The sequence below is a fragment of the Calliopsis andreniformis genome, chromosome 9 (genome assembly GCF_051401765.1).
Source record: "Calliopsis andreniformis isolate RMS-2024a chromosome 9, iyCalAndr_principal, whole genome shotgun sequence".
Lineage (NCBI taxonomy): Eukaryota > Metazoa > Arthropoda > Insecta > Hymenoptera > Andrenidae > Calliopsis > Calliopsis andreniformis.
In genome coordinates this window covers 18159030-18183206 of record NC_135070.1, presented here as the reverse complement: position 1 = coordinate 18183206, position 24177 = coordinate 18159030, and the positions used below count along the sequence as shown (strand labels likewise).

General features: G+C 39.3%; 5 protein-coding genes across 7 annotated transcripts; 3 read left to right on the top strand and 2 right to left on the bottom strand.

Annotated features, from left to right (window-relative positions):
* Window positions 1–307: 307 nt before the first annotated feature.
* Eogt (EGF-domain O-GlcNAc transferase) lies at window positions 308–3121 on the top strand. Of its 2 annotated transcripts, none has more exons than XM_076385439.1 (10): window positions 308–624; window positions 775–981; window positions 1066–1214; window positions 1285–1448; window positions 1551–1668; window positions 1734–1887; window positions 1962–2162; window positions 2220–2353; window positions 2423–2525; window positions 2595–3121. In XM_076385439.1, exons 1-10 carry the CDS (start codon window positions 445–447, stop codon window positions 2859–2861), a joined length of 1677 nt encoding a protein of 558 aa, XP_076241554.1. In that variant the 5' UTR covers window positions 308–444; the 3' UTR covers window positions 2862–3121. The 2 variants fall into 2 exon arrangements, with proteins under 2 accessions (XP_076241554.1, XP_076241553.1); XM_076385438.1 differs by having other exon boundaries at window positions 1548–1668; window positions 2595–3119.
* Window positions 3031–4994, bottom strand: LOC143183748 (uncharacterized). The gene is made up of 2 exons (XM_076385440.1): window positions 4918–4994; window positions 3031–4764 (listed from the first exon to the last, which is right to left on the bottom strand). Exon 2 carries the CDS (start codon window positions 4721–4723, stop codon window positions 3155–3157), a length of 1569 nt encoding a protein of 522 aa, XP_076241555.1. The 5' UTR covers window positions 4724–4764; window positions 4918–4994; the 3' UTR covers window positions 3031–3154.
* Window positions 4995–5119: 125 nt separating this feature from the next.
* LOC143183023 (ATPase WRNIP1) lies at window positions 5120–8065 on the top strand. The gene is made up of 4 exons (XM_076384396.1): window positions 5120–5641; window positions 5710–6535; window positions 6629–6856; window positions 7441–8065. The coding sequence occupies exons 1-4, from the start codon at window positions 5255–5257 to the stop codon at window positions 7536–7538; spliced, it is 1539 nt and encodes a 512-aa protein (XP_076240511.1). The 5' UTR covers window positions 5120–5254; the 3' UTR covers window positions 7539–8065.
* A 150-nt stretch (window positions 8066–8215) lies between these two features.
* On the top strand, window positions 8216–22379 carry Slmo (PRELI domain containing slowmo). Its single transcript, XM_076384397.1, has 5 exons — window positions 8216–8400; window positions 8540–8705; window positions 11627–11713; window positions 21433–21606; window positions 22020–22379. Exons 1-5 carry the CDS (start codon window positions 8369–8371, stop codon window positions 22254–22256), a joined length of 696 nt encoding a protein of 231 aa, XP_076240512.1. The 5' UTR covers window positions 8216–8368; the 3' UTR covers window positions 22257–22379.
* Window positions 8977–20595, bottom strand: LOC143183025 (uncharacterized). Of its 2 annotated transcripts, none has more exons than XM_076384401.1 (4): window positions 19570–20595; window positions 19285–19488; window positions 18817–18986; window positions 8977–9587 (listed from the first exon to the last, which is right to left on the bottom strand). In XM_076384401.1, the coding sequence occupies exon 1, from the start codon at window positions 20090–20092 to the stop codon at window positions 19724–19726; it is 369 nt and encodes a 122-aa protein (XP_076240516.1). In that variant the 5' UTR covers window positions 20093–20595; the 3' UTR covers window positions 8977–9587; window positions 18817–18986; window positions 19285–19488; window positions 19570–19723. The 2 variants fall into 2 exon arrangements, with proteins under 2 accessions (XP_076240516.1, XP_076240513.1); XM_076384398.1 differs by lacking the exon at window positions 8977–9587 and adding an exon at window positions 17628–17745.
* Window positions 22380–24177: the final 1798 nt, after the last annotated feature.

The following is a 24177-nucleotide window of genomic DNA, read 5'->3' as shown; positions in this document are numbered from 1 at the left end:
GTGAGAAAACGTGGATCAGTGCTGCGTACACTCATTCAACGCACGTGAGTACAGTGCTATTTTTACAATATTTTTTTTTAACAACACATGCGTATAACTTTATTACCGATTGGGTCAACAGGATCTAAAATACAGGTATGACTTCAAAAATAAAAAAGAGGCCCTCTATGATTTTGCATCGCTCGTCGAAAAATTTTCAAGGATAGCTAGTAGGTATGCACCACTGTTGAGAATGATGTAAGACTTGTGTCTAACATTGACTTTCACCGATTCTTTTAAGGAGCTACACTGTTGGTTGTGTGGGTGTCCGGACGTTCGCATTAGTGTGACAGAGCACGTACAGGTGGTTCCTCCTCCATTCACGTCGTGCAGTCACTCTGGGAAGCGAGTGCACGAGACCTCATCTAAGGGAATCCCGGCTTATTATCATTTGAGCATTCTACGATGATCGCAGACGCCTTATTTAATAAATATACGCTGTCCATCGTCCTATTGTTTGTGGTCACTGACACCTGCAGTAATTACACGGACATTAATCTGCAACCTGATCACATTAAGTATTACTTTAACTTTTTTCCCACGGTAGCAGAAGAGTGCCGTAATAACACAGCCTGTCCGTACAAGGTAACGAACCGTGTAATAATAACTCATTATATAAGAACATTTTGTTGCTTTAAAAAATTTTGGAAATTTCATGCGTATATAAAGAACGATCGAAGGTTTGAAAATATGAAAGATAGGTATTAATGAAAAATTTCTGTTGGAAAAACTTAGGATAGCCTTGATACCAAAGCTTGTTGGGGTTACGAGCCGAATTGCAAACCAGAAAATTCTTTTTCCATTCCTCAATGTCCAGGTGATCATAAAGGATGGGTGACGACGAAAAAGGCTCAGTTAGACACGTTTTACGTTCAAGGCGATTTTGGATATGTCCGTGATCAGAGGAAGGAAATGACGATTATTTGCGAGCCATTATTTATGGTAAGTATATTTTTATAGAAATTTTTATAGAAAGAAGTATTGTAAACGCCCTTGTTTTCACATTTCTCATGTTTATTATTAAAGGACGACTCATCACTAGAATGCTCAGAGCACATGAGATTCTGTAGGGCTAGGAACATAATGATAAATTTCACAGATCTGCTCCAAAGGAAAGAACCCATACGCTATAAAATGGACGTCTTGAAGGAGGGCCAAATTGGAGGATACTGCACGTGAGCAAAAATTACCCAATCAATTTATAGATCTATGATCTTAAAAATCATTTCCCAATGTGATCCACAGATTGAACGAGAAAAGACTACAGGAAAACGCGGATCACATTAGTCCACTCCAATCTTGGGGACCTGAACTGCGAAACTTTCGAAAATTACCTCGACCGCCGATCGTGAACGGCGACTGTGATATAGTTATCGAAAAGCCAACATATATAATGAAAATAGATGCCAGTAAGTGATAAGAGAAAGATTCTGTCGTGGGCGAATTTCGCAGCGATTAGCGCACAAATTTTCGGCATCCGCTCATTTGTCAAAGTGGTTCTGTTTCAGTAGTAAATATGTATCATCATTTTTGCGACTTTTTCAACTTGTATGCGTCATTGCACGTAAACCTCTCGCACCCTGCTGGTTTCAACATCGATAATCACATAATGATCTGGGAAAGCTACAGGTAACTGACACAGATATAAAAAAACCGCGAGGTATTAGATACCAATGGTTCGTTCACACTTTCAGTTACCGTTCCGCGTTTCAAGACACCTTCGAGGCTTTCACAAGAAACCCGCTCTGGGATTTAAAAACTTTTCGCGGTGAAACAGTTTGCTTCAAGAACGTCGTGTTCCCTTTGCTGCCGCGTATGATTTTTGGACTCTATTATAATACTCCTCTCGTATGTTTTTTACTTCCATTATTCGTCTTTGCTTTAACGAGTTGTTTGAATATTTTAGTAAAGAAATGTTTTAGATTTACGGCTGTGAAAAAAGCGGGTTATTTAAAGCTTTCGGTGACCACGTGTTGCATAGATTGCGAATACCTCTCCACGAGAGAAAGAACCAAAGGATACGGGTGACTCTCCTTAGCAGAGACACGCAATACAGAAGAATTTTAAATGAGGATGAGTTGGTGAAGGCTTTAAAGGAGAATCCAGAATATAAAGTTAGAAAGGTAATTGGATAATCAAGGAGGGTTGCGGACAAGCCTGATAAAAGTTTGGTTCTGCAGGTAGTCTACAATAAAAAGGTTCCATTCAAAAAACAATTAGAAATTACTAGGAATTCTGATATTTTTATTGGCATTCACGGAGCTGGATTGACGCATCTTATGTTCCTACCAGATTGGGCAGCTGTGTTCGAAATGTAATTTATTTTTCACTCATGGAATTACTCTTTGATATTATCTAATGATAAGTATATGATGTTTTTTAGATATAATTGTGAAGATCCAGGATGTTACAAAGATCTCGCACGTTTACGTGGTATCAAGTATTTCACATGGGAGAATACATCGAAATTAGTGCAACAGGATCCCGTAAGTGATGACAAATGTAATAAGTCTCCAGTAAGAGCATTAATTTCTAATAATTGAAACTTTAAATAGGGTACACATCCTGACGGAGGAGCTCACGCAAAATTCACGAATTACAGCTTCGATGTTAAGGAGTTTTTACGTATAGTTTCACTTGCTAAAGATCACGTGAAGAATCATATAGCTTTTCAAAATTTCATTAGTAAAGGGGCTCAAAGTAAGAGGTCAGAAGTGAAAAATGAAACGAGAACCACGAATAGTGTTAAAGAGATTGAAACACCTAAGTCAGAAGAAGGAACTGAATTGAAGCCTGACGTTCTACCCAAAGATGAATTATAAGAAATTTTTAGGCAATTAATTTCAATCACAACGAATCGTTATAATCTTTAATAGACTAATGAATCTCACAACTATGTCGAACGAGAGAAACGACTTGTTACCAGTTAAGCTTTTTACTTATTTTTTATATTGATGTATGTATATATTTTGATAACAAAAGAAAGTAATAAATATGGAATACAATCTTATATGATTATGCAATGGCAGTGATAATATTCGGGATTTATTACATGTATATAATAATACAGTATACAAAATTTTAATCCCTGATAAATAAGTAGTACAACAAAGTTTTACAACTTAATTTGTACCTGTTTTCTGTACAAAAATAAAACAGATATTATATTTACAGCCATGTATGCTACTAGTATTTGTAAAGCTGTTAACTCATCTGCATATAATGTACGTACTGACATATTGACACCACCAGTCATTAAGTTTGATAATAGAAAGAAACATAAACCATTATAATTTACAGCTTCAAATATTTCAATAGTACTATTAGTCGTGGTTTTTTCACACTCATCAGATATGCATTCTTTCTTATTTTTTAAATCTGCTTTATGCATTCTAGGTTTTCTATCATTAGGTTCTGGGGTTATAGGTGAATCAATTAGTATATCAGCAATTATTTCTATCAATAACAATAGTGTAAGTGTCATTACACCTAATGTAAGTATCCACATGCAATACCCTGCATTTGCTAAACGTCTTGAAATCTTAAAATAAGAATCACAGAATAAAGTGACTGCGCAAGTTTGTGCTGATATAATAGACAATTTAACACACAGTACCATAGACTCATTGTAACTTCCTTCAAATTCGCGTCCAAAAATTTTAATACGAAAATTTTTGGATTTATATTGCAATGACTTTTGTGTATATGCATTTTGATAAGTGGAATGTATCAACCTGCCAATAGCCACACCCACTAAATAGAGCCCTACATATCCAGGGACAGAAACTACCCCTTCTCTATTGGCAGATACAAAATCATTCCTTGGTTTGTTACTTAGAACCCATTCCTTCAATCCACTGGTATTTAAAATATATTCATGCATTGTTAAAATCCAAACACCCGATAATAATGAATATCTTGAACTAATTGTTCCTGTTATAGAACTAGTAAATAATTTCACAAATGCAAGAGTTATAAAAAAGTTCCAGTGAATGCCATATTCAGTTATATGTTTCTGATAACCCATGACTTCAATCGCAACAGAACGTCCAAAACCTATTATTAAAAGTGGAATGCAACTTTTTGCTGATTGCTTTATGTTCCTTGATATAGTATGAAAAAATCCTACTCTTGGTCTGGGAATGAGATCTTTGGCTTCTGGTGCTACTAAAGCATTTGCTAATATAAATAATCCCACACCTGTATCCATTAAACTATATCCAAATACCTCAGTCTTAGCGAATTTACGAGGGAAGACACGAAAATCTATCGCGAGTATACAAATTGCTGTTATAATGTTGGTTAATGCACGAAAATTTGTTATAAATGGTCTTTTGTTATAAACTGATTTCGGATTATGATTTGATAATGTAGTTGACTTAATTCCTAATAATACGATATTGATAATAGATATTAACATCATACCAGAACATATGGAAACAATACGATCAGATAATACAGTATAACATAGAATAGCTGGTACTATAATCAATATAAATTCTATTAAAACTTTAACATTTCTATTAACTTTTCTTAGAAGACCTAATGATGTAGTAGTTAAGAGAATACTACAGATACTTGGCATAATTGTGTACACAACTTCTCTGGCTGTTGTTCCACCATGATTAGAAACAAATGCTTCTTGTTCTTGGCGATAAATGTTCTCATTCCATGTGTGTGACATATTTATAGAATATATAATTAACTTTCTTGATGAACAAAGTTCTGCAAAAAATTACTCCATTTGAAGCAGTATGTCATATTCAGTATACTAGAAAAATATTTGTTTGTAACAATTCTAGTACAGTTGACTTGATAAGTTTATGTCAGTAAAATATTTAGAATACTATAATATGAACTTGATTATTGTAGACTTACATGCAAAAACATTTCTTTATAATTTGAAATGTAACTTAACATTGTAAGTTAAATTCAACAGAAGTACTCATGTGTCTGACTTTCCTATCACAATATCTAATGAACAGCAGATGGCGCTACTTCTTTAAGTTAGAGAAGGATAGGCAATATCAATTGTTAGAGAACTGGAATTTAAGATGGATCTCCTATACTGTTTTTTTGTGTAATCCATTACTATAATCTTAATAACAAGTAGTATCTTGCTTCTATCAATCAAAAGTGAAACAAAGGGCAGGCCACTTTTGTATAAAATAAAAAATTTTGCTTATGTGATTTGAACAAGATATCATTAAAAAATATGAGTATGTTGTGTCCAGTGTGTAGAGAAAAGTACTCAATAGAAGATATAGGAAGTCATGTTGATTTGTGTATTTCTTTAATTAGTGCTGCCTCAGAAGAATCATCTGTAGCTTCAAAGAGATCTTTTCCACATGGAGAAATTAATGGAGAAAACCCATTAAAAAAACAGAAAACAAACTCCACGATTAACATGACCCATATGAATCAACAGAAAACAGTTTCGAGCAAAGATCATTTTCCCCTTGCAGAAAACATGAGACCCATGTGTCTGAATGACTATGTAGGCCAAGAAGAATTAATTGGTTCTGATACAGTGTTACATCAGTTATTAACAAAAGGGCACATCCCTAGCATGATCTTTTGGGGTCCACCAGGTTGTGGAAAGGTAACTTGATTACTTTATGTTGTGAGCTTGTAACTTTTAATAAAACTTATGGCCTAAACATTTTTTAGTCATCTTTGGCCAATATTATATCATGCTTAAGTAAAGAAATCTGTGGTAATAAAGTTCGTGTTGTAAAACTCTCTGCAACATCATCTGGTGTCAGCAGCATAAGGGATGCTGTTAATACAGCTAAAAATGGAACAAAGTTAAATCATCAGACTATTGTCTTTATGGATGAAATTCATAGATTTAACAAACTGCAACAAGATATTTTTCTGCCACATGTAGAAGCAGGCACATTTACATTGATTGGAACTACTACAGAGAATCCATCTTATAGTTTAAATTCTGCTCTGCTAAGCAGATGTCGGGTATTTCCTTTAAAAAAATTAACACCATCAAATATCATAGACATTCTTTCCAAAGCAATTTTATTGATCAATGGAAAAATATATGATAGTGAACAGGAAAAATGTAATAATACAGAGGATAAGTTAAAATTTCCTTCTGAACCAGAGTTTATAATTAATAAGACTGTAATCAACTGGTTGGCAGAAGTATCTGATGGAGATGCACGAGTTGCATTGAATGGTTTAGAGCTGGCAGTAAAAACCAAAGTATCAAACAAACAAGACTTTTCTCATTTTAAGTCAATAACTCTTGAAAATGTTAAAGAGAGTCTCATGCAAGCACATATGTTGTCTGATAAGCAAACAAATAATACACATCATTTATATTCAGCATTGCATAAGTCCATAAAAGCAGGCAATGCAAATGCATCTTTGTATTGGTTGGCAAGAATTATGGCAGTCAAAGAAGACCCAGTAGATATTGCAAGAAGATTAGTAAGAATATCAAGTGAAGATGTTGGTTTAGCAGATCCTGATGCATTAGGTACATGCTATGTTTTAAAATTATAATTACAAAACATAATAAATGAATTACTATTAGACACTTTCTATTAATTCCATATATTTTAACTTTTAGGAACAGCTGTTCATACTATGCATGGATGCCAAATGATTGGAATGCCAGAGTGTGATGTACTTTTGGGACAATGTGTTGTATATTTAGCTAAAGCACCAAAATCTTGCCTTATGTATAATGCATTAAAATCTGCTAAAAATATTATTATGAATCATAAAGGACCACAGCCCACAGTACCATTACACATTAGAGATAGGTCTGGACAAAGAAAGCTTCAAGCTATTCTGGGTAAGTGGTTCATGTATATGCAATTATTAATCTTTGAGAGGCACATACCATTGGCAATTTAAGAACAAAATCTGTAATAGTAATGAACGTGTTGAACAATATTTTTTTATCGACTTTTATGCCATCATTCCTTTTTTACTGTTTATACTTTCTGAATTTAAAACAAACGTATCTTTAGAGATTCACTATTGAATTAAAATTTATACATATACTTGACTTGATTTTTTGTAAGAAATATTTCATTCAAAGTGTTGACTAACTTTTTTCTTGTGATTTTATACTCAATTCTACAGATTGTTAAAGAAACTTCTATTTTTTCATAGAGTATCATTTTTATCTCGTACTTTCCTTTCCTTAAGTTCTAAACTTCACATATTCGAAACAAAAGAATGTGCAAAACATTTGAGATCAAATGCATATACCTTTCTTGGTATCCTACCTAACACTATTAAAAAAATATTTTTCTTTAAATCATTTATCTTGTCATTACTTTAGGTATTAGGATAATTGTTGTATCTAGTAAAGTTTTAGGTATGTGCCAATCGAAGATTAACTGTTAACATTTTTCTTGATATTCTTTCCAGGACGCGACAAAGAGAATTTGTTACGAAAAGAAGAAAATGTTAAAACTTACTTACCATTTGGTTTACAACATGCCAACTTCTTTTTGGAAGACTTCTAAATCTCTACCAGTTGAAGACAAGCACTTTGGGCGATAAAATACCACATCAATTGCGAATTTACCGAGACCAATGCAACCAAGTGACCGTTTCACTTCGCGAAGTAACGGTCTCCGGAAGTGGCGCGAAATTCCTCAACGAAGTATTTTAATGTTGCGAGCTACAACTATAAAATTTAGATAAAATCAAATTAAAACAAAGCACTACTTATAAGTAGATATATGACTTACGTTTATAAATTTTCATTTCAGTATAAAATATAAATGAATACAAAAAATATTTTCAATTAAAATTGATTTGATCTCGTAACGCAAAAATTTAGTCTTATTTGCAGAAACTTCTTTAACGGATCACGTGATCTTCATGAACTATTGAATCATTATGAAAATGGAAATTTTAATTGTTTTATTATGAAGAACTTCAGTTTACAGCACGAACAAGTAATTCTGTATTTTTGTAAAACTATAATTTTAAAAATAAAATTGTTCAAAAATAAATTAGTGAAGTTGAAGAGTGACGGCGGGAGAAAATCATTTTTGAACCACGCTAGAGACCAGATACTCTCGACCAATCACGACGAGCTTGAGATGGCGGCCAATCGTCTCGTAGCTTGGCGGATTAGTAGGAATACCAACTGTTGATGCTTGAATACATGATCAAAGAATAAAAGTTCATTGTAATCGCTTAGCAAGGTTCTTCGTGTTACGTTAGGTGTTGGAGTCGGTAGACGCACCTTGCTGTGTTGAAGTTGTGTGTAGTCTTTTCGTCTCACCCTTTAACAATTTAAATTATAGTATCAACACTACAGAGTACAGTAAAAAATCTAAAAAATATGAAGATTTGGACATCTTATCACACGTTCGAGTGAGTATCATTTATAGAATTATTCATTTATAACTTTCAAGGCTAGGATGTGGAAATATTTAGTAATCATTTTCTTCCGATGAGGATTGTATATTGCAATACGTAGTATTAGAAAGTCGAATTTGTTTAACATTTATAGGCACCCATGGGAGACGGTGGTAAAAGCTGCATGTAGGAAATATCCAAATCCCTTGAATCCAAGCGTTTTGGGAACGGATGTTATTGATAGACGAGTCGAAGATGGAATCCTGTACTCTCATAGATTAGTCACCAGTGAATGGCGTTTTCCAATGTGGATTTCACCCGTAAGTTTCTGGACGATATTAAGGTTATTCATTCTACACAGTGTTGAACATAACCTCATTTCATGGGACATGAGATTTTACTTTAATTGTGTTATGATTTTAATTGATATGAATAAAAGGAACAGGGTTTAGAGAGAATGATTATTTCTGAAATTATTTTTTCTTTCTTTTATTTAATATTACTGTCTTACTACACCATATCATCACTAAGTATTTTTAATGTAAATTATCATAATTATAAGTACAAAGCATAATGTTCCTGAACTATGACATTCACATTTATACATAATGCTCTGAACTACTTAGATACCTCTACATATAACATGGGATTCTTTTAATCTACTTAGTTTATTATTGTATTATGTATTGAATTTTTTAATGTGATTCATTGATGTAATCGCATAATATATACAGAATCTTTGATTTCTTTATCAACTTCAATGTGTGCAAGGTCTGATACAAATGTGACCTTTGACTCAATTACGAGTCTCTTGAATCACACATACAGAGATAGTGTAGGAGAGTTATCACTTTCTAAATCTCTGTATTTGGTAATCTTGTATCAGGAGGTACAAAATGAGTGTCTTCTGAGTAATGAGCGATTGTCCTTTGAGCCAAGTGAAATTCCATTCTCTTCGTGACTCCGCTTTTCAGTAAGTTCGTCGTAGTTCGCACGACTGCCATCAAAGGCGCTATCGTGCAAGGTCGCTAACGTTTCGGAGCAGATTTCACTGATCGATGAGAGCAAAGTAGAGAAATGTTAACCTTGCCTTATCCACGGTTCAGCTTATCGATTGTAACCCATGCGTTCTCACGAGGTCACCAAGTTATTCATACGATCGCGACTTTACCGGGTGACCTTTTCATCTTCCAATTCGTGACCTTGAAAGACACAAACGTTCTTAAAATCGAATTTTTCCGAGCGTTAAACATGCTTATATTTTTGCATAATTAGCATATATAAGTAGGGACACAATGTCACGAGTAGTGACGTCCACGATCATGCAGAAGACAATTGGCGATATGCCGCCAAATTGGATCTAGGAAGTTGGTCTATCTGTTATGTAATATTTCATTTCACGTACAGTAACAGCGGTTCAGGTGTATATTTCATACGATTAAAGGTATTTGTTGTTCTATTTCATATACTTGAGTGGTTTATATTCCAGGCTTTACGTTAGTTAATCCTCAAACAGTAAGGTAACTTGTTACATAACAGACGGAGCGAAGTGACCTCGAAAATATAGACATAGTTACGTTAAAGTATTAAAGTATTAATGTAACTGGTTATGAAACCATTAACTATACAATCAGTGTAAAAACTTGCATTCGAAAATCGAACTTGATTTCCTTGACCACCTTACACTCTGTGTAAAGTTGGTAAAAGATTGAGTATAGGATGTGCAAAGTTTTGAATAGCTAATTCCCATGGTCGACCTAGAAAGTTACTTCCGGACGATAAATCTAAGCTATTCATCTTTCCTGCACACTAATCTCCTCTAACAAAAGATGCATTTCTCTTACTTCCTGGTAGTTGTGCCTCATAAACAATAAAATAGAATGTTTCGCAGCGACTGCATAGGTTGTTCCAGTTACAGCGTTTTTACCAAGGAATTAATCCAGTTCTCATCTTGAGGTCCCCATTATTCGTGTAGCTATACACCAGATTTAGTTATCCTAAAGCTCAGTCATAAGAAATCAATCGCATCGGAGTATGAATCCTCTTCTTTGCCTAGTTTCCCTCCATGGACAAAACAGTTAGCTACCGTTTGACCGAGCAATTTGTATAAACACAGTAGCGTAGCAGGAAATTCGAAACTTTCGACAACGGCGAGCAAGAAGAAGGTACGGGTAAGGCCGCTTTCGAGGCAGAGAATTACAAAACAACGACATCGACGGTATCAACTTTCATAATGAGCGCCCCGCGATGTTACGCTCTTTGGCAATCATCCAGCCAGGCGCCTGCGTTTTGGAATGCACACCAGCTCCCTTAGAGCCTCTTCCCCTCAGCCCCGTCCCTTTAGCCCAGCCAACTAGGGGGTGGAGGGACGATCCAAGCTTCGAATCCTTTTCGGCTCGGCGAATTGCTTCCTTTCGCAGGATTTTCTATAAGCTTGGCCATTTCGCAAAGCCGGTTCTGTTGTGCCGACTCGCTCGCTCGAATGCCTCGAATCACAGTTCCGTATATAACGAATGCACAGCAACTGGAAGCTAAGGGAGATCGCCGCCTCCTCCGCGTTTAGGCACTCTTGAAATTACTTGACGGAAGGGAAAGTGCAAAGGCTCGTTTCGATTCGGAGCGGCCACCTCCACCCTTTTTTTTTTCTTTCACTAGTAACGTTAACCGTGTCGAACCAGCTGCGTCAACGAGAATTTTTGAAATATTGGCAGATTTTCTAGATAAAAGGTTGGAGATCTAACGTATTCATAGTTTTTTATCGTAGCATGGGAATGTTTTTATTCATTCCACAGTTCGTTTTTTATTTAAAATGATGGCACTATCTCGTACATCGCGTGCAGATTAGTGCTGCCATCTATTGAGTGGAGTTGATGGAACTAATATTTCCAGTAAATTCTAATTTTTAAGATTAGAATTGGGAAAATATATCAAATATTATTGATGATAGGGTTCTGGTGAAAGGGTTAATTATGAAAATGTAATTAATTATTGTCAAGCAATTGCTGATGCGTTTATTTGGTGTAGGTATAGCAATTTTAGTAAACATGGGATGCTTTCCAATCACGCATATGCGGTATTAATTTATTATTATGCATGACAATGCATCTTTGGTGGCTCATGTAATTGAATTCATAGGCATTTATTTTGATATCAACTAACCTGTTCTCTTCTTGAGTTATTCATTAATATATTATGCAGTTAATGAATTCTGACTATATTAATAGTTTTTTTCTTTGTTTAGTTATTTGGTCACCGAGGGCCTTGCTACGCCAGCGAATGGAGTGAAGTAAACCCACAATGTAGAGAAATGGTGGTCAAAACAGTAAATGTAAGTAATCCTATATTTAGCCGATTCTGTCTGAATTTCGTTCACCCAACCATTTAGCAGTAATTAATTTCGAAATGAGTGACATGTGTTCGATCCGAATTTAATTTACTTTTATTGAAAATTTATGATTTCGTTAGACTGATAGTTACAATTGTCCGTTCATTTGTGCGCTGCATTAGCAAGTCGATTCGCGATGCGGAAATAATTTTGCTACTCATTTCCACTTAATTCATATTCCCGATCGAAATATCATGTACGACGTTTAATCAGCCGAATGCGAACACATATGAAGCATGCTTGCACGGCTATTTCATTACACCCGCTCTTTATTACTCACATATTACTCGACAAAGTACTCTGACCGCATTTGTCATTTATCTTCCCAAAGCTGGATAAATTGAGGACGGTATTCGACGTAGAAATGTTGCGCGTTTCGTGCAAATTCGTTAAATCAAATCGCTGTACGCATGGAAATCGAAAACTAATAGAATAAAAGGAGAAAGATAATTTTCTGAGGCAAAAAAAAAAAAAAAACGAGAACACGTGACACACAGATCTACGCCATAGGTTCGATATTTCACGTGATCAAACGACTCATCTCGTCGGTGCTTATATTAGCAATTCATTTGAATCGGTGAAAATAAATTTGATGATCGAAGGGTAACGAGTACGCACACGTGTACTCGTGTAATCGAACAATCAATATACTCCCAATTTCATTCGAATCGAGATCGACGAGAGTAATTGGAAAGTGGGCCGACGCAATTTCACGGATAGAATTACGCGCGACACCAAGCATACTTAAAATCTCCACTATAATGGAAAAATTTCCGTGTATATATATGAGAGACTTTTTAGTATAAAGCAAATGCGACGCCAATCCTTTTACTCTCACCCCGTGCTATCTGCTCCAAAAATTATGGACGAGGGTAGACTTTCCGGTTCACGAGGCAGATACATTTCCTCGAGTTACAGGCTCGCAGAGATCGCAGCGTCTTAAGGGTTGTAGCATCGCTTCGCATCTGGTGGGTTCGATATGATAGGTTATTGATGCGCGCATTACTGGGGGGTTGCATACCTTCGTGGTCTCCGCGGAGGGATGCTGCCAGGAGGGTTTCAGAAAGACAGGGCGGAAAACGGCGAAGGAAAGGGAGCGAGGTATTGGTAGTGGCTCCTTGTAACGCGTCAGAGATCCTTCTCCCTCGATCCTCGGCTGAAAGGGGAGGAGAGAGAAACCGGGATGCTAGATGCATTACCGGTATGATGAACGATTCACAGGTGGCTCTGAAGAAAAAGTGGAGCCCTTCCATCTACCAAGAGCCGCACTGCGTCGATCGTTTTTACTTATCGAACCTTGACACACGTGTACCTGTAGCGTCGAGTGTTTGAGGCTGGCTAGAAAATATGCTTCGCTACTACTACTTTCTGGTTCTGGGTCAGACTGCGGGAGAACCGAGCATTCTTTGCGAATTTTTTCTGAAGAGATAGAAAGAGATACCTATGTGAAAGTTCTTGCATATTATTTCGTAATCCTTTTAATATCAAATGTGAAACTTTATTTTTAGTTTGCCTCAGTCGTGTATAGGTTGCAAAGTAGAATATTTTTTTAAAGAATGAGAAACAAAAGAGAACAGGTTGTATCTCATCTGAGGAGTAGATTCCCAGAATGTGACTCCGTAACTAATATTTATCGCCCTCTGTAGACAAAACGTCTGTGTTAGGAAATATTTGCAGATCGTAAACCTTCGTGAAAATGTAACATTTGCAAGGGATTCGCGCGAACATAATCATGAAGATTTTATTTTCATCGTGTAAATATTAACAGCTAAGCACCATGATTGCACCACTTGCTCGTTTATCAGCTGTTTTATATGTAACTTCGCTGTTTGCTCCCATACATCAAGTGTACTGCGTAAATGTATGTTCCTGCGGGTGGCTATCGCGAAACGAGATACAACACGAATCCCGAGATACGTGCTCGTTGCTGAAGCAGCATGTTTGAATACACTGTACATTATACAGTTCTTTTGCATTACAGATTATTTAAGGGAAGCAAATATTTACTGAAAGTATGAAATCAGAAATGTTAATGAATCAATTATTGTGGAAATTCATACATATTTAGTTGTATAATAATATTTTTTAATTTGCATTGGTCAAGCATTGCATGAGGACAGTAGGTAGAATATCTAAGAAGGAAATCCAAGGTGAATTCAATTATTCATGGTCTGAATCAGTAGATAAGGTGATTCATGAACAGACTGGGGAAAACTGCTGAGTTTTCTTTGATAAGAAATTGCTGTGACTTTTAATCCAATTATTATGATACTGTGATGACGAAACACGCACAGACTTAGGTCGGGTATGGAGAGGTGTAATGCAACATGTACCGCAACATGTAATGTCAGGACATGATTGATGCAAGTTTGCTCCGTGTGGACGTTTGAGCGACAGATTAAATGACATTGGTGATTTTAGTAAGATACGTGCATATTAGTCTCGGAGTGTTTTATACATTATTAATTGATCAGAAAATAGCTACTACATTGACTTTACTTTTTTTTTTAAATGTAATTTTTTACAATCAATTAGACTACTCAGAAAATACTGTCAGATAGGATGCTACATGGAGGGGTAGTTAAATTAATTTTACCTTCAAATATTTTTTATGCTCTCAATACAATAATTTCATATCTTATCTTTTATCTCTCATGATAAACACACTATTAGAACAGAAACAATCACAACAATTATTCAATCGTTCGATAAGCTCGTCACAGAAGACTATGTATTCTTATGATTCACGGTCTAGACCGCGAGGTATTCGTGACAAGACAGTCCCTGTTTCTGTTGCATTAGACCCGTTTGTACACAGCTTTATGGATTGACTCGGCGTACGCGTTCATCATGGTACAACAATGTAGCAGAACGGTGTTTTCGCGACGCGTAGGTCGTCCGTCTTTGGGGCGCGCAGGAAGCAACCATCGTCATTCAAGATCCTTGACGTCCTCTTTCCCGTTGTCGTCTTTCCAATTAAGGTCAGACGGTAACGGGAAGCGCCGCGTGATATTTCCCCGCTGATCGCCCCACGCCCTGCGTAATCTACGGGGACGCGTTTCCGCGTTTCCTGCACGGTGCCGAGGGCAGGAGATGAACTTCAACTAAAATTGAACAATTCCCCGCGGGATGCCAGCGCTTTCTCTGCGTACGTACGAGAGCACGCGCGAGGATGCCGGGCCGAGGTTGCACCCGAGTCCCTTACATTCAAATACACGCACGCGAGTTACGCACGCGGCCGAACGAATACAGAGAACGTTGCAGAGGAGCGTACCGTGGCGAATGCATTCTACATAAGCTCGACGGACCTGGGTTATAACCTATCTCCGTCGAATCCCAAGGGGGAGATATCTTTTAGCAGTTTACCCCAGCCCCCGTGGCAGGCCGCGCTGCATACGTTACGCGGGATGCATACGTATTGTGCCGCCGCTGGAACGTAATGCGGCGTCGTATCGTTGAACCTAAACGCATCCGGCGTATATGCATCGAATATGGTCTGAACATAATGGGGTCGAAGTCTCTTGCTGGACAGGCTTCGCCGATCGTTACATGCACGGATTGTTTCTCAGCGTGTGGAGAGTATGCGAGGGTAGCTTTAGAAACAAGAGATCAGGGAAGATTATTTTAGATCCACATGGGAACAGAATTATGCTTTCTCGGGGCTTTTAAATTCTGGTTCCGTTTCTATACTATTTCCTTATTTAACTTAGTAGCTGAAAATTAATTTTTCATCAACCTGAGATATTTTCAGTGCAATTAAAATTTGATTTTTGTATCTTATGAGTCTAATTTTCTGTGACGAGTTCATGGATTAAAAGGACTGGGAATTTTCTATTTCGGAGATGGTTTTCTATTGATGGATCTTGAAGGGGTACAGTCGACCATTTCGGTACAGCCGACGCCATCGGACTGTAAATATCGTCGTGTTATAGAATCGAGTTCCATTAATCTAAAATAATGCCTGTTTGCGTTCTGGGAATCGCGTTGCAGTGAATTTAAGCGTTGGCAGAAAAACGATGAAACATTGTCCCGGTGGTGCGTTATTCGTCCAGGTGGACGGATATTATCGGATTATCAAATGGACATATTGCAACGCTGCTACACGTGACGCACGATCGCGTTAAGTTAATCGCGTTATTATTTAAAACCTTCCGTAACGTGTGCCTGACTTTCGAATTCGATGATGTATGCGAAAACGTTTCGCGTTCTGTGCACAGGGTGGCCCTTTAAAAACGCATTTCTTTACAACCTCAGTTATATTTTTTCTGTCCTTTAAAAGCCTCGTGAAGTGTAAAATTTTATTTTTACTAGTTCATTTTTCTCAGACTAAATTGTCATGAGTTACAGCCAAAGGCTGTCTATCATATCACTATTTTCTCCCAATGGAAGATTCCCAGATATTGCATCGCCCTACGTATATAGTTCGCATTAATTCCAAGTTTTCCGAAATCGTCGAAAAGCAGAAGCCGATAGATCAATCAAGCACGTAGAAACGGGTCTCCGCTCGAACTCACCGCAATACGTTGCACGAAGGAAACCGGGACGATATTTTACCTGCGACGACCCGTGTATTCTCTCTAACAATCCTTCCTTCGTCCTGGCACGAATTTCCGTGCGTGCAGGCGCGAAAACCCGAGACACGGGGGAGATACAGGGATAGTAGGTGGCGGAGAACCGAGGGGGGTGTGCCATTGGACGAGAATTAATAACGGACGCGTGTATCGGTGATGTATCCTGGCCGTGTTCGGGCCAGGGAGACTCCCCGTGGACTTTGCTGATGGAGAACTCGAGAGGGTTGCATTCGGGTGGTGCATGGGGTTGACTGGATGTGGCCCGTCTGAATTATTGTACGCGCGACTCTCTAAATCATAAAAACAACAAATTGCGTTTGGTTCAACGTGACAGTAGGACTGAACTCGTGTTTCTGGACGCTGCATAAACGATATTGCCATGGGCTTTGGTTAATTTTAAACAAGACTATATTACTCTTGCTTGGAACTTTATTTAGGTACTATACAGAGAGACGATTTGTTACTCGACCAGAAATTCGAATGGAAATTTTAATGAATTCATATTTCGTAGTTCACGGAACCTATAACCTTTCGAAAAACTTTATTTTTTTCGTATATAAAGTGAATTATTAATATGAATATATTTTTTCGTGTTTTCGGAGCTCTGCAGCACTGTGCAGCAATGGTGCTTTTTGAATCGATTGAAATATGGGGTTGAGAGACGGGGCTTAATGAAAAATGGTAACGTCAGAGTGTAGAGATCCACGCATTGTACGACGACCCGCGTACAAGGTTCAGCTTGAACCCCTTGATCCCGTGAAACCCTTGTCGTCCACGTTGTCGCGCGACACCCCATCGAAATGTTTCCACCGTGATCCGTCGACTGGTCGAGGGAAGTTCCAGGAAATGGATATTAATGATCGTACAGGCGACGCGGTAAAAGGGTGATGGTGATGAAAATGCTCTTTTCGTTCGGTATCGCGTGAATTTTCACCGGCACTTCATCATATACGCGAAGTACGCTCGGAAGTGTATTTCGCGTCCCGCTTTCTAATATTTCATAAGGATGAAGGGGCCGTCGGCGGTATCGATTCGGTCCGCCAGTCGGGCTTCTGTTTGTTCAGAAATGTATATAGACGTGGAAACAAGTAATTGAATCGAATGTGCAAGGAAACCGCGCGTATCTATTCAGCTGAGGGCTGATGACTGGAAGCTCCCGTTTACACGATCTAATACGGATTTGTCAGCACACGATTCCCAATCTCACCGAAATCCGCTGAAATCGGCGATTACCCATGAGCTAGAGAAGGCTCGAGGCCGAGCTTCATCGAGGTCGATCCAGCTTCCGACGTTACGCCGCGGTAGATTCGGGCTTCCGGCCGTGGCACCCTCTCGAGCCATCCAAATGGGTACGGCCGAATCGGGGAACATACCCGAACCGAACAATGCCGCCTCTAACCAGATCTGTAAAGTCCTCTCAATTATGCGGCGATGCTAATTACTCGCGAGTGCACGCTGAAGAAGGCTCTTTAGCCTGCACAACGACCCTTCACAGGGCGCGGTCTACCCTTCCGTTCTTCCCTCGTTATATTGCCAAAGGATGAAACGGAATCACGAGAATTCTTGATTGGAGAGCGCCGCGCGCCCGACCGATGTTTGCACCATAGTTTACCTTTCGCTTACTCGCGGTGCTGCTAGTACCTTGGACTAAGACTTCAGCTTCTTTCTTTCCGATTCTCTTGATTGGCATCGTTCGCCTCGAAATGCACTTCATTTGGATTCACATTATTTTGTGAATGGGTGTACTTGAAAATGTGAAGGGTGGAACTTTAGGAATGAATTGGGGATATAGAAATGGTTGAAAATGTTTTATAGATACTTGTATAGAAAGTAGAATAATCGGAGATCTTCAGCGAACTTTACAGACATTAAAATCTTTTATAACAAACTGTATGTGCTTCCAAACATCTGATAATATCTCGCAGATTCGCCTCGAAAAAAAGCTTCCTAAACTTACTTCGCTTTTCAACTCGTTACTCTGGCGTTGCTCGGTAAATTAAGTAGACCTTGGCAGGGGAGCAGGGTTACATAAACTTTTTAGTCAAACAGAAAACTAATCAGAACCCAGAAAGTTGAGAATAATCAGGCTCGCGTCGAGATCCAAGCTCTTACCTATTCCCACTGCGTGTATTGTTTTCCCTTCCATTGGGGTTTCGATTTTAGTTAACGACTTTCGTTCTAACTGTGCTACTAAACGTGACCGTACCGCAATGCTGCGGTAAATGAAAAGCAAACGGCGTGCTTGCTGCGGCGACCGAGGGATTGGCAAACATCGGTTTCGACGCGCGGCGGATGAGAAAAATTTCAATTAACCGATGCGCTGGATCGGGGTAGACAGGATCGACGATGTACGCTTTTCGTACTCTACTCTGGCCGAAAAAAAAGTGAAAATTAATTACTTCGTCGTTGACGCCAGAACCGAGGGAGGAATCGATCGTTCGCTTGATAGGATTAAATCGCGTGCCAGGCGTTTACCTTTTTCGCGGTCCTTTTTACGCTTGCTGCGTTGATGCCGACGCATCGCTCTTGTTCCCCTGTCTCCAGCGTTCAGGCCAAGACGATTATGTTCCAAAAGAGCCACGAAGAAGGCACTCGTGTTTCAAGGGAAAAGTCTTTCGGGTTTTTCCTGCCGAGAACGGATTTATCTGAAACGAAAATTGCTTTTCACTCTTGCGAAAGTGGACTTACCAATCTCTTAATGAGTTTTTACAACGCTGGTACTTATTTTTTACGCGCAGCTCAAGATACAATTTCAACGAAGTTTGACCATTAACGCTTGTTATTTATTAGGCGTGTTTTCGACGTTCTAGAAACCGACGCTTGCTGTTCTTTAAATTTAATTTCGAATCACGCGAACCGTGTTCTCCTTGCTGTTTAAAAACTCGGCTTTACCATGTTCACGGTTGCTCGTTACGGAAGCTACAATGAGACCGTTCGTCTTACCAATTACAGCCTCTTCCATCCGTCTTTTTCTCCGTGTCTTTTCTCTGTTTCCTCCACATCCTGATCCACGACTGCTCGACTCCAATGTTCTTAAGATACTTAAATGATAAGGGTACGAACGAGGCGTAAAGTGCTAATTACTTCCACTGGAAAGACCCGTGTTTGCCGTCTGCGCGCTTTTCACGAATCGCTTCTAATTCCTTTCTAAACGGGATGAAAATCATATAAACACGTTCTCCCTAAATGACACATATTGAATTGAACTAAATTACGCGCGACACTTACCGCAGTCACGAGCTGTCGAGTGAATAGAACGAGTCGAAACAAACAGAAGTATCGTTCTTGTAACGTTGATAGGATTTCTGTCAATTGCGAGAACAAAAAGCTGCATTCGACAGGGTTGAACGGTGTCGCGCTCCGATTCCTCGTTAACGACGAATTAACCCATTTGCATTTTCCCTAATCTACGATCCGCGCAATTGATGAAACGCCATTTGTAGCGAGCCGTTAATTTTTCAGACGCTTGGGATGGTTTTGTGGTAGGGGGTAGGGTGAGAAGATGGGAGTTGAAGGGAAATACAGAGTGGATAGCTGGACACGGTGTAACACAGTCGACTTCACTGATTGCTAATATGGGGGGAGAGCATAGAGAACTGCGTCTCTCTATTTCGACCAGGCTGGTTCCACAATACGCCCCGGGCGTTAATTCCCCCATGAAACGTATTGCACCCCCGCGATTCAATTGTTCCAGCTCCGCGGACACAGTGCTTGACGCTGAGCCGCTTCGAATGAGTCGCACGCAGCTCATAATGATGCAATTTTCGAAGTGGTGAACGCGTCATCATCATCATCATCATCATCATTACCTGAAACCCGCTGGCTCATCAGCATTGGCAAAAGTGAACTGTAGGAATGCAAAACACACAATTGCCCTGTCGTGCTTGTTTCCCCTTATGCTACACATCTTCGTTACGCGGCTCTTGTGTTCCGTTTTATTATACTTGCCTCTGCTGTAGAGTGATCCATCAAAGGTGGAGCACCTAATTATCTTTTCTGTCGTGTAACTTAGGTGTAGCTGCGTTTAAAAACGTAACGCCAGTAGTATTGCGTGAGTGGTGGAGATTCGAGGGTGAAAGTTAGTTGTACTTACTGTGCAAACTAGCTTGATTGATTAGAAAAGTGACTGAATGGGGGTGATTGGATAATGGGATATGTGGGATATGTGGTTGACCTGAAGTGTGACTGATGCGTGCTCGTGAATAACTGAATACTGGTAAGTAACTGAACATGTACTGTATACTGTGTGGTATATTCTTGTTGTGGCTTCCATTTTTCATGCACATGTTATTTTGAGATCCTCAGACATTGCTTGGAGAAGACAATACCGCAGAAGATATATGTATAGTTATTTCTAGGTACAACGGTTCTGAAACTCTTGTTCGTGAGGTCAACAATGATATATCGAGTACTAAATTTTAGATGATAGTACTCCATTCAGTAAAAGTTTTTGTTGAATATTGATCTTGAATGATGACAGTAAAACGTTCCATTGTTGGATCAACTTCTGTATAGAAACTTCTGATTTATCACTAATCTCAGCTTTTTTGTGCTTTGTTCTGCAATCATTCAACAGTTCTCTACTCCGTGAAATTTTAATTTTTTTTTTTTTTTTTGTTATTCTTTTAGTCGATTACTTACACGGCTACGTAAAAGTCCGATAAAACTTTTACGATCCTTCTAGAACAATTACGTTCCTGACAAAAAAGGAAAAAATTTAACACCGCTGCCCTTCTGAATAATTGAAAAGCCCACGAACATTTTATTTAGCAGCCGATGAAAAACAAGACTCGACAATGGTAGAGCAGTGGTCAGCGAGCAGCAATTTTGCTCGGTCACGGGGAGCACGGTTGAGCTCGCTGGCAAGCTTATTTCGTTGCATCGATTATTCAAGGCTCTACGTCACTTTCGTGGAAACGTTTTATCTCGATAATGGTAGCTAACCATCTATCTGCAGGTTGCTAACCCCGCGTGTTACACAACACGGTCGATACAGAAACGCACAGCTGAAATGAGAGACCTCAGGATCTAATGACAAGGATCGTTGGAAATTATTTTAAGCGGCACTCGTATTATTTTCTTTGCTTGTAGGTGAGCCTGGGAAAGCATGTTTCAGTGGGTGAGGTGGTCAGGTATAAGCCAGACCCAGAGGATCCCCAGAAGACACTCTTGACACAGCAAGCAGTGATTTCTATCACAGGGGTACCTCTCATCGATCAGTTGGAGAGGTTGCTCACGATGACAATCGAACAGAACGCAAAGAAGGTAAGCAATTTTAGTCTCTGAAGAAAGAATATTAATTTCAGAAATATATGGTGGTCTCAAGGCTGGTCATGATGAAGTTTTTCGTTACAAATTGAAGTGTGTACTTTGCCCTACCGCGTGCTTGCTCTAGGGCTAATCAAACATGTGCTGACCCTCATGGCAAGTGAATACGACAACGTTGGCCCTGACATCCAAAGTCTGCTTAATTTTCCATGGAATTTCGCAACCTGACTGATTGCGACATTCCTTATTTATCTTCTCTTTCATATGTCTATCAGCCATGACCTCAATTTTACACGATTCATGAAACTCACTTCTGTCCAGAATTTTGGACCCATTTCATATAAGTTCGCATATTGTTTTGATGTAGTGACGTGCGAGTAACAAAGCACCTCCGCACGATTGCGTTTCAGGGCCGACAAGCAATGGAATGGGTTATCGAAAAGATCCAGGCGGAGGTAAAAGACATCGCGACCTCAGCTGTGAAGTCGACAGACGACCTGCTCCATCAAACACGTCGTCAGATAGACGACCTCACGAATGCTACCAAGCGGGGCATGGACGATCTTCAGACTGCAGCAAAAAAATCGCTCGATGACTTTCATAATTTAACAGCGCCTCCACCATCTCAATCGATACCAAAGTTATAGCTAATATTTCGTGTTAGCTTCGATCTCTTTAACTAATGTGACGTAGAACTTCGATGGAACGATTGGGTCTGAATAAATAAATTATCGGAGGTAGATATCTCCTTTGTATCTGTAGACTGAGAATCCTAAGTGAAATTTTTCATTTAAATTTGACCTAAATATTTCATCAAATGGCACGAGCGAATTTAGCAAAGTACGTAGACTTAAGAGACAAAGTGCTTGCACAGGTTGCTCGTTCAAACATCGTTCGTTTGATACATCTTTCGCAAGCATAGAAAAAGCAATGAAGCGCATAATACTCTTGAAACGAGCAAGCAGAGGTGCATCAAGTTAACTAGCGGACCAGTGAAAGTACAAACACACGTTTGTTCATCGCTACTACGTACGGATGACGAAAGAAGTTTAACGTGTACCGATCGTTCCGTGGAAGTTGCTTTAGGGAAAGAGATATGTAGCTGCATTAAACAATGAGAAGGAATTTAAAGCGGTTTTAAAAACATCGCGATTCAATACCAATACTTTTGTTCTTCGAAGAAACTGTTTCCTACGAGAGATTTCTACAGCAGTGAGGAGACATTTTGATAAGAAAACGAAGAATTCATAATAGTATTTCCAAGACGATAGGTTTCCATGTTGTCCACGAGTTTCGATAATTAGTCAGCATTCCACGAAACGCTCGTACCTGAATTCTCTTCGAGTTTGGATATTACATTCGCCGGATGCACACTTGAAGGAATTCTAATAGCTACGAATCACTTGACGTCAGTGTTTGCCTCGTCTTTTACGTGAAGCCTACGTTTGATTGTATTAGCGTTAGATTCGACGAAGCACTTCTCATTTCACTTCCGTGATTCCTGGACAGGTGTGGAATCACGTTGAATTCTGCTTTCTTTCACGCGAGTCTTATGCAACAGCCGTAGTAGTAGTTACGTTAATTAGCAGATAAATGTGATTGAAATTGTGAAAAGATAAAAAAATATTTAAACTCACGTGTACCAATTAGTACCTTTTTTATGTCGATTGAATCCCAGCCTCAGCTTAAGTTGCCTGTTTTAAGATACCGAGAAATCTGTAAATAATGTCGAAACCACGGACTCAAATATATTAATATTCAAAGCAACCTCTTACAGCTTCCTTTCCATTCCACCGTTCGAACGAAAGAGATCCGAGTATCGGCGGACGGTTTCCATCCCGCTCGGATTCGTTTCGAGCGGTCATTCGCGATAGAGAAATAAGAAAATCTGGGGCCGACTGTCAGGGTACGTTGTCCCAGGTGGTTCACCGATACTCGTATCATTTGAAATCGTGCGCCACAAAATATCCTGATACCCTGCCTCGCCTGCCATCCTTCAATTCCCCCCGGAGGATATTCGCGCGAGTCAGCGAGTGCTTCCACGCGTCGAGGACCAACCACGCTCGTATCGTACGGACCAAGTATCGATTCAACGATGGAGGACCAGTCTCGACATTCCGCTCGAGCAATTTCCAGCAGAGCGGAATTTCGACCGGGTCATTATTGTTCTCGGCGGTCTAGAGACAATTTCCATCGGTTTACTCAAATCTGGCTGGACCCGAGCCCCCATCTCCCCCTCTCCGCCGTCCTCTAGGTAAGTAGAAAGAGGACAATGGGGCTGACGGTGCGAGGGGTGGTACACGAGGGTTGCAGAAACGGAGTCGTGCGCCGCACGGGCCAGGAAACAGACGAAATTTGACATCAGGCTCGCGCAGCGGTATGTAAGAGATAATTGATGACGTTACGGTTCATCGCTCGCTACTCGGTTACCGGACACGGACAAATATTGACAGCTTCCGATCACAGAGCCGGTCAGCATCCTTTGTAGGAGGCTCACGCACATGGGTCCCCCGATGTCCGTTTGGTTTTCCTGTCGAATCGTTTCGGCTGCTCCCTGGTACGTTAGTA

Coding starts and splice junctions, on each gene's coding strand:
- Eogt (XM_076385438.1), top strand. CDS start 445: ATGATCGCAGACGCCTTATTTAATAAATATACGCTGTCCATCGTCCTA. Junction 1,215..1,284: donor CAAATTGGAGGATACTGCAC/GTGAGCAAAAAT, acceptor TGTGATCCACAG/ATTGAACGAGAAAAGACTAC. Junction 2,163..2,219: donor CAGAATATAAAGTTAGAAAG/GTAATTGGATAA, acceptor TTGGTTCTGCAG/GTAGTCTACAATAAAAAGGT.
- LOC143183748 (XM_076385440.1), bottom strand. CDS start 4,723: ATGTCACACACATGGAATGAGAACATTTATCGCCAAGAACAAGAAGCA.
- LOC143183023 (XM_076384396.1), top strand. CDS start 5,255: ATGAGTATGTTGTGTCCAGTGTGTAGAGAAAAGTACTCAATAGAAGAT. Junction 5,642..5,709: donor GTCCACCAGGTTGTGGAAAG/GTAACTTGATTA, acceptor AACATTTTTTAG/TCATCTTTGGCCAATATTAT. Junction 6,536..6,628: donor AGCAGATCCTGATGCATTAG/GTACATGCTATG, acceptor TTTAACTTTTAG/GAACAGCTGTTCATACTATG.
- Slmo (XM_076384397.1), top strand. CDS start 8,369: ATGAAGATTTGGACATCTTATCACACGTTCGA. Junction 8,706..11,626: donor TTCCAATGTGGATTTCACCC/GTAAGTTTCTGG, acceptor TTCTTTGTTTAG/TTATTTGGTCACCGAGGGCC. Junction 21,607..22,019: donor TCGAACAGAACGCAAAGAAG/GTAAGCAATTTT, acceptor ATTGCGTTTCAG/GGCCGACAAGCAATGGAATG.
- LOC143183025 (XM_076384401.1), bottom strand. CDS start 20,092: ATGAGCTGCGTGCGACTCATTCGAAGCGGCTCAGCGTCAAGCACTGTG.